This window comes from Juglans regia, chromosome 4 (assembly GCF_001411555.2).
Source record: "Juglans regia cultivar Chandler chromosome 4, Walnut 2.0, whole genome shotgun sequence".
Classification (NCBI taxonomy): domain Eukaryota; kingdom Viridiplantae; phylum Streptophyta; class Magnoliopsida; order Fagales; family Juglandaceae; genus Juglans; species Juglans regia.
The window spans coordinates 175676-191174 of NC_049904.1; the positions used below are offsets into that span (position 1 = coordinate 175676).

A 15499-nucleotide genomic window follows, 5' to 3' on the forward strand; every position below is an offset into this window, starting at 1 on the left:
ATAGAAGTAGTGACCAAGAGACGCAGATCATTAATTATAAAAATTTACAATGGCCCTTTTGCATGATGCCTAGAAAGAGCTACTTGTCACGATGGTAGGGAGCCATTACTCTGTGGTTTCCTGCAAATTTAATGCAGCTAAATTGTTAACAATCTCATGGTACTTATCAAAATATCTAGAAATACTTGTTTATTTTATTTTCTGCAATCTATAATTTGTCTTTAGATTCAAATGACATAATGTATTTGGTGATTTTCCAAAACTTGCTTGTTCATAATCATGTGATTTTGTATGGTAGGAACCAATTTATAATATTGATAGTGATGAGTTTGAGGGTGAACTTGAGGCTGAAAGTATTGAGGTACAAAGTGATGTGAATGTCGAAGATGGGGTTATGTCGAAGTCGAAGATGGAGTAAATGTAATTCCCTCTTCGAGTAGTGCTCCGTTGGAGCCATTCATTGGTATGGTATTTGAGGAGGTCGAAGATGCCCAAGCCTTTTATAAGGCATATGCAAGGCGACAAGGATTTGCAATCCGAACAAATCATACTCGATTGTCGAAAGATGATAAAACTCCTTGTGCAGTAGACTATGTTTGCACAAGAGAAGGATTTTGGCGGGTTAGTCAGAAAGACACCAATCGAATAATGCCTGAACCTGCTGAGACAAAGATTGGATGTAAAGCAATAATGGGAATAAAGAAAGATGGTGAAAAGTGGATAGTCAACAAGTTTGTGATTGGACATAATCATATTTTGCTTACACTGAGAAGTATTAGTTTCCTTCGTGGACATAGGGGAGTTAGTAAAGTACAAAAGAAACTTATTATGACCTTGAATGAGTCTGGTGTATCGACAAGGAAGATAATGTCAGTATTGAGTAAAGATTCAGGTGGTGACTTTAATGTCGGTTGTATTGGGAAGGATGTAGAAAATTACTTGGGAAGCCAAAGGAGAAAAATATTTGCAGAGGGTGATGCACAAAGGCTATATTCCTACTTTCTTGATCGACAAAACAAAGAACTTGGGTTTGTGTTCTCCATGCAAGTTGATAACGATGAGTGTATGAGAAGTTGTTTTTGGGCTGATGCGAGATCAAGAGCTGCATACCAATATTTTGGGGATGTTGTTACATTTGATGCCACTTACTTGACCAATATTGATAAGATGTCATTTGTGCCATTTTCTGGAGTTAATCATTATCATCAAACTATAATGTTTGGGTGTGCCTTATTAGTTAATGAAACGGCGGAATCATATATATGGTTATTAAGAACATGGCAAGAGGCAATGCTTGGGCGTGCCCCTTCAACTATAATTACAGATGATGACAAGGCAATGGCTAAGGCAATTGTTGAGGTACTCCCGAATACAACTCATAGGTTGTGTTTGTGGCACATTTTACAAAAGTTTCCAGAACACTTAGCCTATGTATACAGCAAATTTCCAGACTTTCAAAAAGATTTTCGTCATTGCATCCATGAAACAATTACTACTGATGAGTTCGAGCAAGAATGGAATTTGATTGTGGTGAAGTATGACCTAGGAGAAAATACTTGGTTGCAAAATCTTTACAGCCGACGGGATAAGTGGGTACCCGCCTACTTGCGTTCAACATTCTGTGCCGGTATGTCAACAACTTAGAGGAGTGAAAGCATGAACACAATTTTCAAAGATTATGTTCGTTCAAGCACTATGGTTAGTGACTTTGTGCATCAATATGAAAAAGCTATAGATGCACGTTACTTTAAAGAGAAAGAGAAGGATGTCTGGACAAAATCTACCCGAGCGATAATGAAGACACCTTTTAAAATTGAAGAGGAGGCAGCATTGGTTTATACAAGAAAATCTTTCATGATCTTCCATGATGAGTTGTTTAATAGTCTACAGTACCAAGCAAGAAGATTGTCTCTGACTGGTGAGGCGAAGACATATGGAGTGACAGTTCATGGTAAATAAACACCTCTTTACCATGTGATATTGGAGGGTAGTGGAGAACATGCTACATGTACATGCCATATGTGGGAGTTTATGGGGACTCTTTGTAGGCATATCTTGTGTGTTTTTGGCAAGAAAGCGAAGTTAAATAGATTGCCAGAGCATTATGTTCTAGACAGATGGACTATTAATGCTAAGAGTCGACCCATTCCCCACATTCCGTGTTGTGATGACCAAGTGAGCGTGGAAGTAGATGAGCCTACGATGAGAAGAAGCAAGTCAATGATACAACTTTATGACATTGTAGAACTTGCATCCCAATTAGCAAAAAAACACAATCATTTCACACTTGCATTGGAGAAGGTTCACAAAGAGATGCTTGCAATGGATGAGCATGTAGAATGTTCACGAGCAGTGTCGGCCAATGATGATCAAATAGTAAGAAGCCAAGTTGTATCGAACTTTTCACAAACTGTGCAAGATCCTCCACAGGTACCCACAAAAGAGCGTCCAAAATCTTTGAGAGCGAAGAACCCAAAGGAAACACAAACAACAGAGAAAAGACGTTGTAGCATTTGCAAGAATGAGAGACATGTTAAAAATAATTGTCCTTCAGTAAGGTATAATAGCCTTATAGTTATTTGTGTTTTATCACTTTGTAATTAAAGAAGCTAATAAACATTGTTGTTCTTTTTGTAGGGATTTTGGGCCAACAACAGCTGACAACATATCAGAACATTTGGATTCATAGTGCATGCAACTTTTATTATAAAGCAGTATGTGATTTCTTCCCTCTTTTAGCTAAATTAAATTGGTGGGATTATTTGATAGGACACAAATGTCAAACTTACTCTTTATTTGATGCAGCAGGATGCGGAAACTAAAGGTTTTGAGTCATACGAGGAGCAGCTGAGGAAGGTATTCGAGTCATATGAAGGAAGCTATGCCATGGTGTTTGATGTAGCTCTATTGATTTTTCCATTGGTGACAAATAGAGACACATTATTTGTTATCATGGCAGCACTTCACTGCCATTTATCTTTGCCTTGCTCCCACACCACACATGGCTGCCATCATCGTGATAATTTTATGATTGTTTATAGATATTTGGTGGCACTTTATATTGTTTATAGATATTTGGTGGCACTTCATTTTCATGTGAAGAGTGGTAGATATCATATTGGTTAGGTGTAGGTAAATATATCATGGCAGCAGCAAAAAGAAAGTTTTGAGTTTCGGTATTACCTTCCTTCTTTGCATTTCTGATTAGTTTATACTTCGCTGCAAAGACATCCACATATGTTAAGGTAGCATCAGGTAGCTATTCCTTTAGGCTGATGATACTTTTTTTAAGTTGCCTATTGAACTTTTCAGCCATGTTATTTTGAGCTATGACGCACTATGTTGGTCAAGAATGCCAGAAAGTGGGCGGTGGTAGTAGTTTAGGGTCACTGCCAAGCAGCCAATGGGGCCTGTCTTATGTATCCAAAATGCTCTTGCCCCTTCTTGGTACAGATGCTGTATGACTTACTTGGACTGCTGCAGCAAACTGGCCAATGATGTCAGGGATTACTGCTTTAAATTGCTCATTGCTCATTGTTCGAAAACCAGCAGCAATATCATTTTGCCCAATGTCAAATGTATAAAGAGCCTTCGAGAAGTCCTCATGTCTTGGGAGATTTCTTCTCTGGGACTCTTTCTTGGCTACAAAACATAAAGTACAATAACAAAGGAGTTGAAAATGGAAAATAAGTAGCAGTTTGTGTACTAATTTTATGATTTTCTCTCCATGTTTTTGAGGCCTAGTACTGCATGATAGATCTAATATATATTCGATGGGGTTGAAACTAAGAAAAATGGAAATATGTTGGGTTTTCATGATCTGCTGGGAGGGTTTTGTGGGGGATCTTGGTTTCCTTGCGCGCATGCCTTTGAAAGATCATCATGTGCCGAGTGACGTTCTGATATGCCCAGAGATCATGTCCACGATTTTTAATTCCTTTGTTTTGTTTGGAACTTGATGCTCATTATCAAATTTGCCGAAAGGTACTCGAAATATAATCAAGTGTCTTCTGTAACAGTCCATGCAACACGAGACTCACGAGTTTTTTTTTTTTTTTTTCTTGTCACATGATCAATGCAAACCTCCAAGGTCCAGTGCATAAAAAAGACCTGTCTCATTCCTATTAAAATAAGATTGAAAGCGAATGAACATGTTAAGCTGAAATTCAATTCGGTAGTACAAGGACAACTGATATCACATCCCTGAGTAAGCACAAAGTAATTACAGGACCAAGTATCAAAAAGAAAATAGTAACTACATTAAAGTGTTACAACAAGTACAACAAATTACATGAGTTGTAGCACTGACCGAGATACATTGTAATTATTTGGATTCATAAAAATTACCCCACAAACAAAAATAAAAAATAACCATGATAAAATTAACACCTTCAAAACTCCGTTGTATTTCTTCTCCATTGCTTTCAATTTGGATTCTTCTATGCGTAGCCGTTCATGAAGAATCCTGTCGTTTCTCCGTTCAGCTAACTCCAACGCCATCTTACAGTAGCTGTTTTGCTCACTTTGAAGATCAATCCACTCAAAGAAGTCACATTGTTTTTTCTTCTTATAGTTTGGACAATTAAAAAATCTTCTTCCAAAACTATTTGCTTTTCCAGAAATCCGTAGCTTCGCTTGGCAGCCACAATAGCAAAGTGGTATCTCCAAACTACCTTGGTCTTCCCATCTTACACCCCTAGAACTTGACCCGGACTGAGAACCCGAACTCTTCATGCCCTATCATAATATTGAAGAAATTAAGCAGTAACTGAAAATCATGCTATTAAAGAAAGCCCCCAGATCAGTAAGAAGCTATGTTAACAAAAACACATATGCTGACAATTGATAACACGAAATTATAAAAAGTATTAGTGCCATTAAACACCATCTCTTCTTACATTGAAAGTTTGAGTCATATTGAAGGCCAGCCAAAACAGAAAGCTCATCTTAACCAAGCCAACCAGGCTTTACACAAACGGATTCCATATGGGTTCTCTAGATGAGGAGTTACTTGGAAATTTTTTGTACCAAACTGATATCTTTTCTTCCACCACAAAATCATTTGGGAACGTTGTTTACAGATGAAGGATGTTCCAAAATGGGGTAATCTTATCAGGCAGCAATACAAACTTCCTTGTCTCAAAATGTAAATTTTTTCCTTAATGCACTAAGCACATGCTTCCTAACACAATCAATTTATCAAACCAATCCTCCAATGTGCAACAATCTTGGTCACGTTAAAAAATATTTGAACATAAAAATAGTAAACCAAGCTGTAAAAATACTACTCTAATTTCAAGTAAATATTTGTTCAGCTAAAATTATGAAAAAATCCGTAAACAACTCTATTTCAGTTGTACCCGAATTAAGTAAAAAAACTAACTAAATCACTACATTTTGACATTTTGGAATAGGATCAAACACTAGCCTGCTGCATACCAGAGAATAAAAATGGAAAGGTAACACGTACAATGCAAACAAAAAATAGCATTAATCCAAGAGAGCAGAAGTTGCCAAGTTTGCAGGAGACCTAAAAAATGCATACAAAATCATACTAGAGACCTAGGTTAGGGTAGGGCATACCAGAGAAATTCCACGAGTCGTGGCGTCGAGGGACGTTAAGGAGTGAGGGTTAGTCGTGAGGCCATGCGACGGGATCTTGCAAAATGGTGAGGGTTTGCATTGTGAGAGGGGGTGCGAAATTGGGGGTACTGCGCAATTAGGTGAGGGTTTCGTCGGCAAAATTGGGGGTACTGCGCAATTGGGGAAACTGGGTTAGGGTTTGCGAAATGGGAAGGACTTACGAAGGGAATGAACTCGGCAAAATGGTGGGGGCTTGCAGTGTGACGTTACGTGTCACAATTTTATTCGCAGGCTGTTATTTGTTTAAAACAGCCCGACCGGCGTGCAGGTTATCTCATTAAAAAATACTTTAGTTATAAATAGATTTCGTAAAAGTAAACTCATAAACTGACGTTACTTAATGAAATACATCAGGTTGTAAAATTATTTTTACTATAAAGCATAGTTAATATATTATATAAAGTCACGTTAATTTGTGAATTTAGTTTTAAAAAAATACTATTATATCCCCTACTTTATACCACTTGTTATGCCCCTCGATGTGGCACTACAATACGGTGTCACGTGGCTTATCAAAAATCTTAAAAAAAATTAAAATACAAATATAAAATAATAGAAAGAATATAAGACTTTAATCTTTTCTCTTTTTATGTTTTTTAGAGCAATTTTATTTTGAATATATATATTTTTTAATTTTTTTAATAACATCAGGGTAACATTACCCATGACACTAGAATATTCTTAGCCATAATTTATAGGGACCACCCAATTTGAAGACGATGTACACGTATTATTATTGGCTTTGAATGGAAGTTTATGGTATCTGTTTAAGATTTTTAAGCCCTGAAATAGAACATTGAACCCCAATTAAAATCGACCATAAAAATGGGCAAATGAAGATTTCATGAATGGAAGGGTCAAAAGAACAGTGTAATGATTTCGATTTACTCAACTAGTTCAATTGGCTATAAAATTGACAGATTAATCTTAAAGCAGGAGGAGCTATATTCAACGATCGTGGGAAAACATAAATAAATAACAACCATATCATTAAGTTTATCAGACCAAATAATTCTAGCTTTTACTTTCATGAAAGCAGAACTGACAACACAAATTTGAGTCTTTGGGCCATTAAACAAAGCACTTATAATTCCACAAGCCGAAGTAGTACTTTTCCATAAGACTGTTCATTCGGGCCAGGTTTTCCCGGCCCGGTCCGGAACCCGAAAAACCGGGTTCCGGCCTAGATCAAACCCGGGCCGAAACCCGGTTTTGAAAACCTGGACCAACCCAATCCTGGTACGGGTTTGAAACCCGGTACTCGGATCTTTATTTTTGTAATAAAAACTGGTATCAAAACGACGCCGTTTTGATACCGGTTATATACTTCTCCCCGCGTCGTTTTGATACCGGTTATATACTTCTCCCCTCCCCCCCGTCTCTCTCTCTCTCTCTCTCTCTCTCTCTCTCGTAACGAGCAAACACTGAAAGTCTGAAACCCTAAGCCCTGCCTTCATCACCGTGACCCCGTGAGCCGTGACCCCATAACCGTCCGCCACTCGTCCTCGCCGCATCTCAGTCGCTTCATCTCGGTCACTGCATCCCTGTCACTGTCAGATAATCAGAGTTTCTCTAGGGCATTGTTCACTTGTTTGGATACTTTCTCTCTCGCTCTCTCTCTCGCTCTCCATGTAACTATGATTATGTGCGTGTCGGTTTTCGTGGCTTGTGGGCTCTAAGCCTCTGCTTTTCCTTTTAGATTTGTGTTGTTTTGAATATCTTTTATTTGTTGTTGATAATCGGAGTTAATGTGTATTGTTGAGTTGGGTAAAATATCCAAGCTGTCGGATTTCTCAGCTTTATTTTGCGCGTTGGCTTCTTATGAACAGGAAAAAGTTCCCCTTTTTGTTGATAACTTAAAATGGTGCAAAAATATTGGACTCCTTAACCAATAGATAAGATCATGTTTTGGCTACTATCGCCAAATCTAATCATCTGTGTTCAAGCACGCTTTGCAACTTTTTTTTGCTATATTCTTCTGCAATTGCCAAAGCAAAAGTCATAGACTTTTTATTTGAGAAATGCAAGCATTTGAAGCAGGGCATGTGTTTAATAAAATCTAATTTTTAATCAATTATAGTTTCCGGTTGTTTAGCTCTCAGCCCATTAAGAGGGCAACCTTAGGCCTAGGTATGGACCATCATCTGCTCTGAGAATGTTTATCAAATCAGCACTGAAAACTTCCATTTTGGAGTGGGAATTTTAAATTTACTTCATTGTTCCAGGAGAGGTGGCTTGTTATAAAACATGTCCTCAAGGTGTGGGCTTGGGTAAGAGAGGATGCTTCATCTATCTTGCACCTCCTATTCATTAAGTTCTATTTTAGGTCAATCACCATTTTAGGATACTCATTAATGGTACGTGGACAACCCAACCTAATAATAATAATAATATGTTACCGAATCAGACTAGGATATGTCATTTTTTTTTTAAAGAAAGCAAGGGGGAATTTCATGGTCGAGTTTTGAGATATTGGATACATCTAAATTATTATATGTAATGACAGAATGTATACTCTTGAAAGAATCTACAAAGGATTGAACATATGTATACTTGAAATGTATAAATCTATAAATTTCCAAATTCAGCCACACTAATTGATTTTAAGTCAGCTACATGTATAAAACATTTAGTTGCAAAGAATATAGAATTTAAACAATTCATTGATAGAAATGTATAAATCATTCAATACTTCCAGGTGTTGCACTTAACAATTAAGACATATGGTTATTGTGTTGTTTTGAAGTAATTATAATGAATTACACTTACATACTTGTTATATATGTATGTTGGTAAGTCTTATTGTATTATGCTCACGTATTTGTTTCTATTATTTCGCTTCAAAATTCATTTTCCTTATATAATATGAATTCATAATGTTTTAGTATTCAAATTCTTTCTTTCATATGTATTTCTTATGTTGTTATGCTGTGTAGTTGTATTTTGCATCTTTGTTCTCATTGATCGTGTTTACACGTGTTTTTTCTTCTTATGTAGACTTTGTCTTTTTAATCAATGTTTATAATTAACCCAATAAATTAAGGTTAAGATTAAAAAATATTGTTCATGTACTGTAGTAATTTTTGGGCATGTTCTTTAGTTTTAACATTGCATAATGGTTTTTGGGCATGTTCTTTAGTAGCTTCACAAAGACTAGATAATTTAAGTAGACCTCAAATGTGCCCTTGTGCCTAATTTAAGTAGTTTTTTTTATCAAACTATGTACACTGTACAGAACCGACAACTAGGACATTAGAAGATTGTGCTTTTGTGCTTGATCCACGATATAAAATGATAGCAATGAAGTTTTGGTTGAATCAGTGCAAAGGGGATGAGTTGGCGGATAGGATAGAGGCCAAGGTTAAACTCTTGTTAAGGCGCTTGATTGAGCAGTATAACAAATTTCGTGTGGGTAGTGGGGGGAGTTCTAATGTGGTTCAAGGGAGGCCAAGCACTACTTCTACTTCTACTACTATGTCGACTAAATTTGATATCAGGTTAGAGAAATTTTTTCTGGAGCAAGGGTTTATGGAGTTTAGATCAGAACTAGATCGGTATTTGTCGGAGGAGTGTGCACAGAAATCACCCAGTTTTGATATTTTGGATTGGTGGAGAGTTAATGCCACCAATTATCCTGTCCTTGCTGAGCTAGCACGTGATGTGTTAGCTACTCTCATTTTCATTATTGTCTCAGAGTCCGCATTTAATACTGGAGGACGCATCTTGGATCCTTTTAGGAGTTTATTGTCTCCAGAGACCGTCGAAGCCCTCATTTGCACTCAAAATTGGTTAAGGACCAAACCTATCGACATCCAAGAGTTGGAAGAATACGTACAGTCGATGGATCTTGAAAGTAAGTTTGAAACTTGAAATATTTTTTTAATATCTATCTATCTCGATTTATTATCTATCTAACTCATTGTTAATATTTTTTTAGATGATTATGTAGCTTCATCTTCAACAGAGGCTGCAGTGAGTCTCTCTTTGCATTCATGCTAAAAAAATTCTAGAGTAAGTGTTTTCTTATTGCATAATCACGATATTTCATTTTGTATAATAAATTAAAAATTTAGAGATTCCGAATGAGGAAAATACTCCCAACGACTTGCATGCATGCATGCTATCTAACATTTGAAACTCTTACAAGTTATGTGATACTATGAGCTTGACTAAGCGATATACCTACATGTCTGCATGCGTTTACAAATCAACCGAGGGATTAATTCGTGATTGCTAGGCGGGAAAAAAACACAGAAATTAAGTGAGAGATGCACTTGTATGTTTCATTTTGAAAGCGATATTACCCACTTCTTTAAACCCAAATAGCCTCTTGGTTAACCTTTCCACTTCCATCTGCAGAATTTTAATTATGTATTATCCTGCATCTGCAGAATTTTAATATTTGAGTTGGTATAATATATTTTTACTGAATACTGACACTAAAGATTCATTTCATGGCTATGTTTCTGCTTGATCAACTTAGGTATACAAGAAAGTATTCAGAAAATGGATATCGGTTAATATATGCGACTGTAAAGGTAAGTAAAACTACTTCTTTAATTATGAATTTTAATTTTGATTTGATTTATTAAGAAGTGGTGATAATTTTAATTCAGTTCATCTGATATTTACTACCACATTGCTTGAGAGGTTGACTTATAGTTAAGTAGATCATGTACTGGCCAGTGGCCATCCAGTTCAAGAAATAATGGGAATATTTACTACCATATTGTGACAAAAGCTGGGATTGCTTCCTTCATGTTACTCCAATTTATTTCATTTACCACCTTCATCATCATCACCCGGGGTGATTCACCCCAACCATAACTAGGGAAGGGCCTAGGGCCCATGGAGGAACACTTGAAAACAGTGGGATGAAGAACAATGAAATGAAGAAGTACAAACCAATGATCACAGCCGTTAATCCTGTTCGACCCCCTTCTCTCATCCCTGCTGATGATTCCACGTAAGTGGCTATTGATGAAACCCCCAATGTGGACCCCACGACTGTGGAGCCAGCATCAACCAAGTAGGCCAGGTACTCACCCTCAAAACCTCCTTGATCATTACCAAACCCTCCAATTTTAGCCATTGTGTGCATTGTGCCTGTGGTGGCAAGCACATCAACATAGAACAAGGTTGCTAATGCCACCCAAACCTCACTAGTATTGAAATTATTAAAGCTAACAGCCCCGGCTGTGGATTTGATTAGGTGAAAATCAACAACTTTTTTGAAATACTTGTAGTTGTTTTCACCAAGTGGGATGTTTGGAAAATATGTCACTGAGGTACCCCTAAACCATGATATCATTGTCACAAAAACAATGCCATATATCATGCCCCCCTTAATCTCTTTCATTAACCCATAAGATGTGATTATGAAGCCCATATACTTGTTATATATGCTGATTTCTATGATAATGAGTTATCTCAAATGTCTATGAAGATTCTTCTGAACGTTGACTGTGATCATTATATTAAGTTCTCCACCAAAAGCAGATCAACAAGGACCCATATTGACTGTGATTATGTTGGGACTGGATGTGTTTTTAGAATGCAAGCACTTTATGGATTTGATGCTCCTGCGAAGAAGAAGCCCCCTAGCAAAACCTGCAACTGTTTGCCAAAATGGTGCTGCCTAATATTCTGGAAAAATTTCTGATTTTTATGTATTAGAGTTTAATTAAAATAATGTATATGTTTTGTAATATTCTTAGCAAATTAGTTCAAACAATGTAATATGTAGTTGATTGCATCTTGTATGTCGCATGCATTTTACATGATGAATATTGATTTTTTTATTTTTACATGTATTTAGTTAAAAAGTTTAATTAATTGTTTATAGGCTCATGAAATATTATAGGTTATGTTGTATTGAGAATATGATTTGAAATTCTAAATGGAGACAAAATATCAAAATATTTGAAGTCTAATTAATAATAAAAAAGCTTTTGTGTAAAAAAACAAAAAAAAAATTCGGGTTCAACCTGGAATCCGGGTTTCGAAAAAATCGGATTTATCCAGGTTCCAGCTCGGGTCTGACCCGGATCAACCCGGTCCGGGTTCCGGCCTGGGTTTGAAACCCGGGTCCCTGGCCGGGTATACCCTGGTTCCCGGGTTGGAACCCGGATGAACAGTCCTACTTTTCCAACAGGTTTCTATCAAGAAACTCCGAACATGTAAATTCTATCTACATATTTAACACTTTGTTTGACAATCTACGTACATTCCAGGTTAACTGTGTCCCCACCGACACAATCATTGCAACCCTCGTGTGTTTCTCCTCATCAACTCCCATTGAAACTGAATTGCCCTAATTATACACTGTGAAACCACTCATTTGCGGCCGTACATGGAGGTTTCATATGCTCTCTCTCCTTTTTCTGGAAAGACATCGACTTATATTTTAAGTTCTTTTACTCATCTGATCTCTCTTCCCCTATTCCCCAGGTCATATAATAATTAGCCATCGCTCTCGTTACTTACAACTAAAAAAGAATTAATTGCAAAAGTGTTCCTAGCCTAGCTAGAAGGGACCTTAAAAATCCAGAATAAATGGTGTTTCCTGCTGCAGGAGGAGGCTATGGTGGTTGGGCAGACATGAGGAACCTCGCTTTCCAAGTGCTCAGGGGGCGTTGGCTCATGGTGTTTGCAACATTTATACTGATGTCCGTCTCCGGTGTGAGCTACTCGTTCGGCCTTTACTCCAACTATTAGATTCTTTACACGTGTATATTTATTTTTATTCTTTAGTTAAAGTCGGTTAATATCAAATGTATAAATAAGACTTTTCAGTCTTGTATAGTGACATATTATTTTTAATACAATGAATGACTTGCATTGTAAACTGGAAAGTTTTATTAGGGCATTAGAGACTTTATTCTTCCGCAATTACCCTTGCTTTCCAGAGTCTTCCATTTCGGGATTTCATCTTCTTCGTGATCTCATCGTCCTCTGATTCTCACATCTAATTTCGAGTTTGCAAATTTCATTTTTTTTTTCTTGATTTCGTTGTTTTGCCTAAATCGCAAATCCTATAATCATGCCTGAGAACGTTTCATCCTCTTCTTCCTCTTTCGTTGTCCATGTCGAAGTTGATCCTCGCAGTCCTTATTATCTAACAACTGCAAATCATCCTAGTGTGCTCCTCGTCAATGAGAAGCTACACACAAGCAATTATCATTCCTAGAGCTGATCTACATTTCTTTCTTTGAAAGTGAGAAACAAGTTAGGTTTTATTGATGGATCTCTTGATCCTCCTGCTAAAACTGACTCTCTGTTTTCTCCGTGGAGCAAATGCGACACTATTGTCCTCTCCTGGCTTCTCAATTCCTTGTCCCCTAAAATCGCTCAAAGTGTCATTTATGTTGACTCTTCTCGTGCGATGTGGCTCGAATTGAAGGAGATATTTTCTCAAGGGAACGGACCTCGTATTTTTGAGTTGCAGACTGCTATCTCTGCTCTACGACAGGATCAAAGTGATGTAAGTACTTACTTCATTGAATTGAAGGTACTTTGGGATGAATTGTTAAATTACCAACCATTACCACTATGCATCTGTCGAGGATGTGCATGTAATTCATCCAAGACCTTTGCTGCATATCATCACCAGAGTTATGTGATGACATTTCTCATGGGGCTTACTGATGCATTTGATGCCGTGAGAGGCTAGATCTTAATGATGGAACATCTACCATTTATTAACAAATCTTTTAGTCTTGTTGTACTAGAAGAACGCCAAAGGCTAGTTAGTCAGAGGCATACTCCTTCTGTATCTGTTGAGTCTGTTGCTTTAGCTGCCAAGCTTGACATTGTAGTTAGGAATTTCAATTCTATTATCCGTAGCAAGGTCACTTGTAGTCATTGTGGCATTTCTGGCCATACAGTTGACAAGTGCTACAAAATCCATGGATATCCTCCTAACTATAAATTTCGAGATAAGCCTAAAGGTGTCAATGCCTCTGCTAATACTGATTCATCTTTCTTGCCACTTACTGCGGATCAGTGTCAACAATTACTAGCCTTACTCAAACCAGCTGCTTCCTCTCTACCTCCTTCGATGAACATGGCTTTAATTCCTAATTTTTCAGGTAAATCTAACTATGTTTGTGCCTCTGTTAATTCATTTCAATCGAATTTTTGGATAATTGACAATGGTGCATCAGAACATATGGTTTATTCTCCATGTTTCTATACCAGCAAGCCTGCTATTGTCTCTCATTCCGTCAAATTACCTAATGGTACATTTGCTTAGGTTACACATATTGGTGATGTTGCCTTAAGTTCCTCTCTTATTCTCACCAATGTTTTATGTGTACCTAGTTTTACTTTCAATCTCCTGTTAGTCAGCAAAATTACTCAAACATCACAATGTTGTTTGATCCTTAAACCTCAATCTCCTGTTTAAGATTCTTTTAAGCCCTGAAATAGAAATGGGCAAATGAAGATTTCATGAATGGAAGGGTCAAATGAACAGTGTAATGATTTCGATTTCCCCAACTAGTTCAATTGGCTAAAAATTGACAGATTAAGCTTAAAGCAGGAGAGCTTATAATTAAGTTTATCAAACCAAAGCACTAAAAGTTTGAGTCTTTATGAAAGCATAAATAAATCTATGAAAGCAGAATTGACAACACACATTTGAGTCTTTGGGCCACTAAACAAAGCACTAAAAATTCCACTAGCCATAGTAGTACTTTTCCAACAGTTTTCTATCTAGCAACTCCGAACATGTAATTCCTATCTACATATTTAACACTTTGTTTGACAAATCTACGTACGTTCCATGTTCATTGCGTCCCCACCAACATAGTCATTGCAACCCTAGTGTGTTTCTTCTGATCATCTCCCATTGAAACTGAATTGCCTTGATTATACACCGCGAAACCAGTACTGATTTGTTGCCATGGAGGTTTTATATGCACTTTTCTCCTTTTTCTGGAAAGACATCAACGTATATTTTCAATTCTTTTACTCATCTCTCTCTTCCCCCATTCCCCAGGTCATATAATAATTAGCCATCGCTCTCGTTACTTACAACTAAAAACAGAATTAATTGCACAAGTGTTCCTAGCCTAGCTAGGACCTTAAAAATCCAGAAGAAATGGTGTTTCCTGTTGCAGGAGGAGGCGATGGTGGTTGGGCACACATGAGGAGCTTCGCTTTCCAAGTCCTCAGGGGGCGTTGGCTCATGGTTTTTGCAACATTTATACTGATGTCTGCTATGACGAAGTGTGGGATCAACGCCAGTCTGACCCAAAATTACCCTTTCCTACAGTGTCAACGAGCGGGAGTGGGTCCAGTAACAAACTACCCAAACGACTTACCTCCCTACGGGATGCCATAGGGAAAGGTAGGCCTAAAGGTTGCCTTATCCCTCCTGCAGTGGAGAGCGAGTTCAGTCCCAAGACTGCCCGAATACTTATCCCAACCCCTACCATAGCGAAGGAGTGGACCAGACACGTCGCTGTCCGAATTACCTCCCCGGGAGAGAAATAGGTTGTTTGGCATGAGGCATTCCGACCTCTCCCCTGTGGAGAGCGGGCCAATTCCATGGACTGGCCGAGTAATGAAGCAAAAGACATGGACATCATCAACAAAAACGGAGACAACACAGAGCATCAAGATAGGCATCATCAACAAGCATCATGCAGAATAGATCGGAGAACCCAGGTTTGCGACATTAACTTCTGTGACAAAAAGCAAAGTAATGATAATGTTCTTGTTTCTTGAATAGGACGAACGCTGTTACGCTAAGGGAGGAAGACAAGCATAGTTTCAAATTACGCAGACTATTTTACCTCCCCACGGGCAAATGAGGCAAGTCGATCCTAAGGCCATCTTGACTCCCCGCAGT

General features: G+C 37.7%; 3 protein-coding genes across 3 annotated transcripts; 2 read left to right on the forward strand and 1 right to left on the reverse strand.

Moving 5' to 3' along the window:
• Positions 1-465: 465 nt before the first annotated feature.
• LOC108989971 (protein FAR1-RELATED SEQUENCE 5-like) lies at positions 466-3031 on the forward strand. The gene is made up of 5 exons (XM_035689593.1): positions 466-1627; positions 1730-1951; positions 2078-2430; positions 2770-2856; positions 2960-3031. Exons 1-5 carry the CDS (start codon positions 466-468, stop codon positions 3029-3031), a joined length of 1896 nt encoding a protein of 631 aa, XP_035545486.1.
• Positions 3032-10441: 7410 nt separating this feature from the next.
• Positions 10442-11032, reverse strand: LOC108989970 (adenine/guanine permease AZG2-like). Its single transcript, XM_018963757.1, has one exon. It carries the CDS (start codon positions 11030-11032, stop codon positions 10442-10444), a length of 591 nt encoding a protein of 196 aa, XP_018819302.1.
• Positions 11033-12198: 1166 nt separating this feature from the next.
• On the forward strand, positions 12199-13315 carry LOC108989968. The gene is made up of 3 exons (XM_018963756.1): positions 12199-12322; positions 12861-13153; positions 13256-13315. Exons 1-3 carry the CDS (start codon positions 12199-12201, stop codon positions 13313-13315), a joined length of 477 nt encoding a protein of 158 aa, XP_018819301.1.
• Positions 13316-15499: the final 2184 nt, after the last annotated feature.

Coding starts and splice junctions, on each gene's coding strand:
- LOC108989971 (XM_035689593.1), top strand. CDS start 466: ATGGTATTTGAGGAGGTCGAAGATGCCCAAGCCTTTTATAAGGCATAT. Junction 1,952..2,077: donor ATATGGAGTGACAGTTCATG/GTAAATAAACAC, acceptor TTGGCAAGAAAG/CGAAGTTAAATAGATTGCCA. Junction 2,857..2,959: donor ACGAGGAGCAGCTGAGGAAG/GTATTCGAGTCA, acceptor TTATCATGGCAG/CACTTCACTGCCATTTATCT.
- LOC108989970 (XM_018963757.1), bottom strand. CDS start 11,032: ATGGGCTTCATAATCACATCTTATGGGTTAATGAAAGAGATTAAGGGG.
- LOC108989968 (XM_018963756.1), top strand. CDS start 12,199: ATGGTGTTTCCTGCTGCAGGAGGAGGCTATGGTGGTTGGGCAGACATG. Junction 12,323..12,860: donor TATACTGATGTCCGTCTCCG/GTGTGAGCTACT, acceptor TTTCTTTGAAAG/TGAGAAACAAGTTAGGTTTT. Junction 13,154..13,255: donor CTTACTTCATTGAATTGAAG/GTACTTTGGGAT, acceptor TATCATCACCAG/AGTTATGTGATGACATTTCT.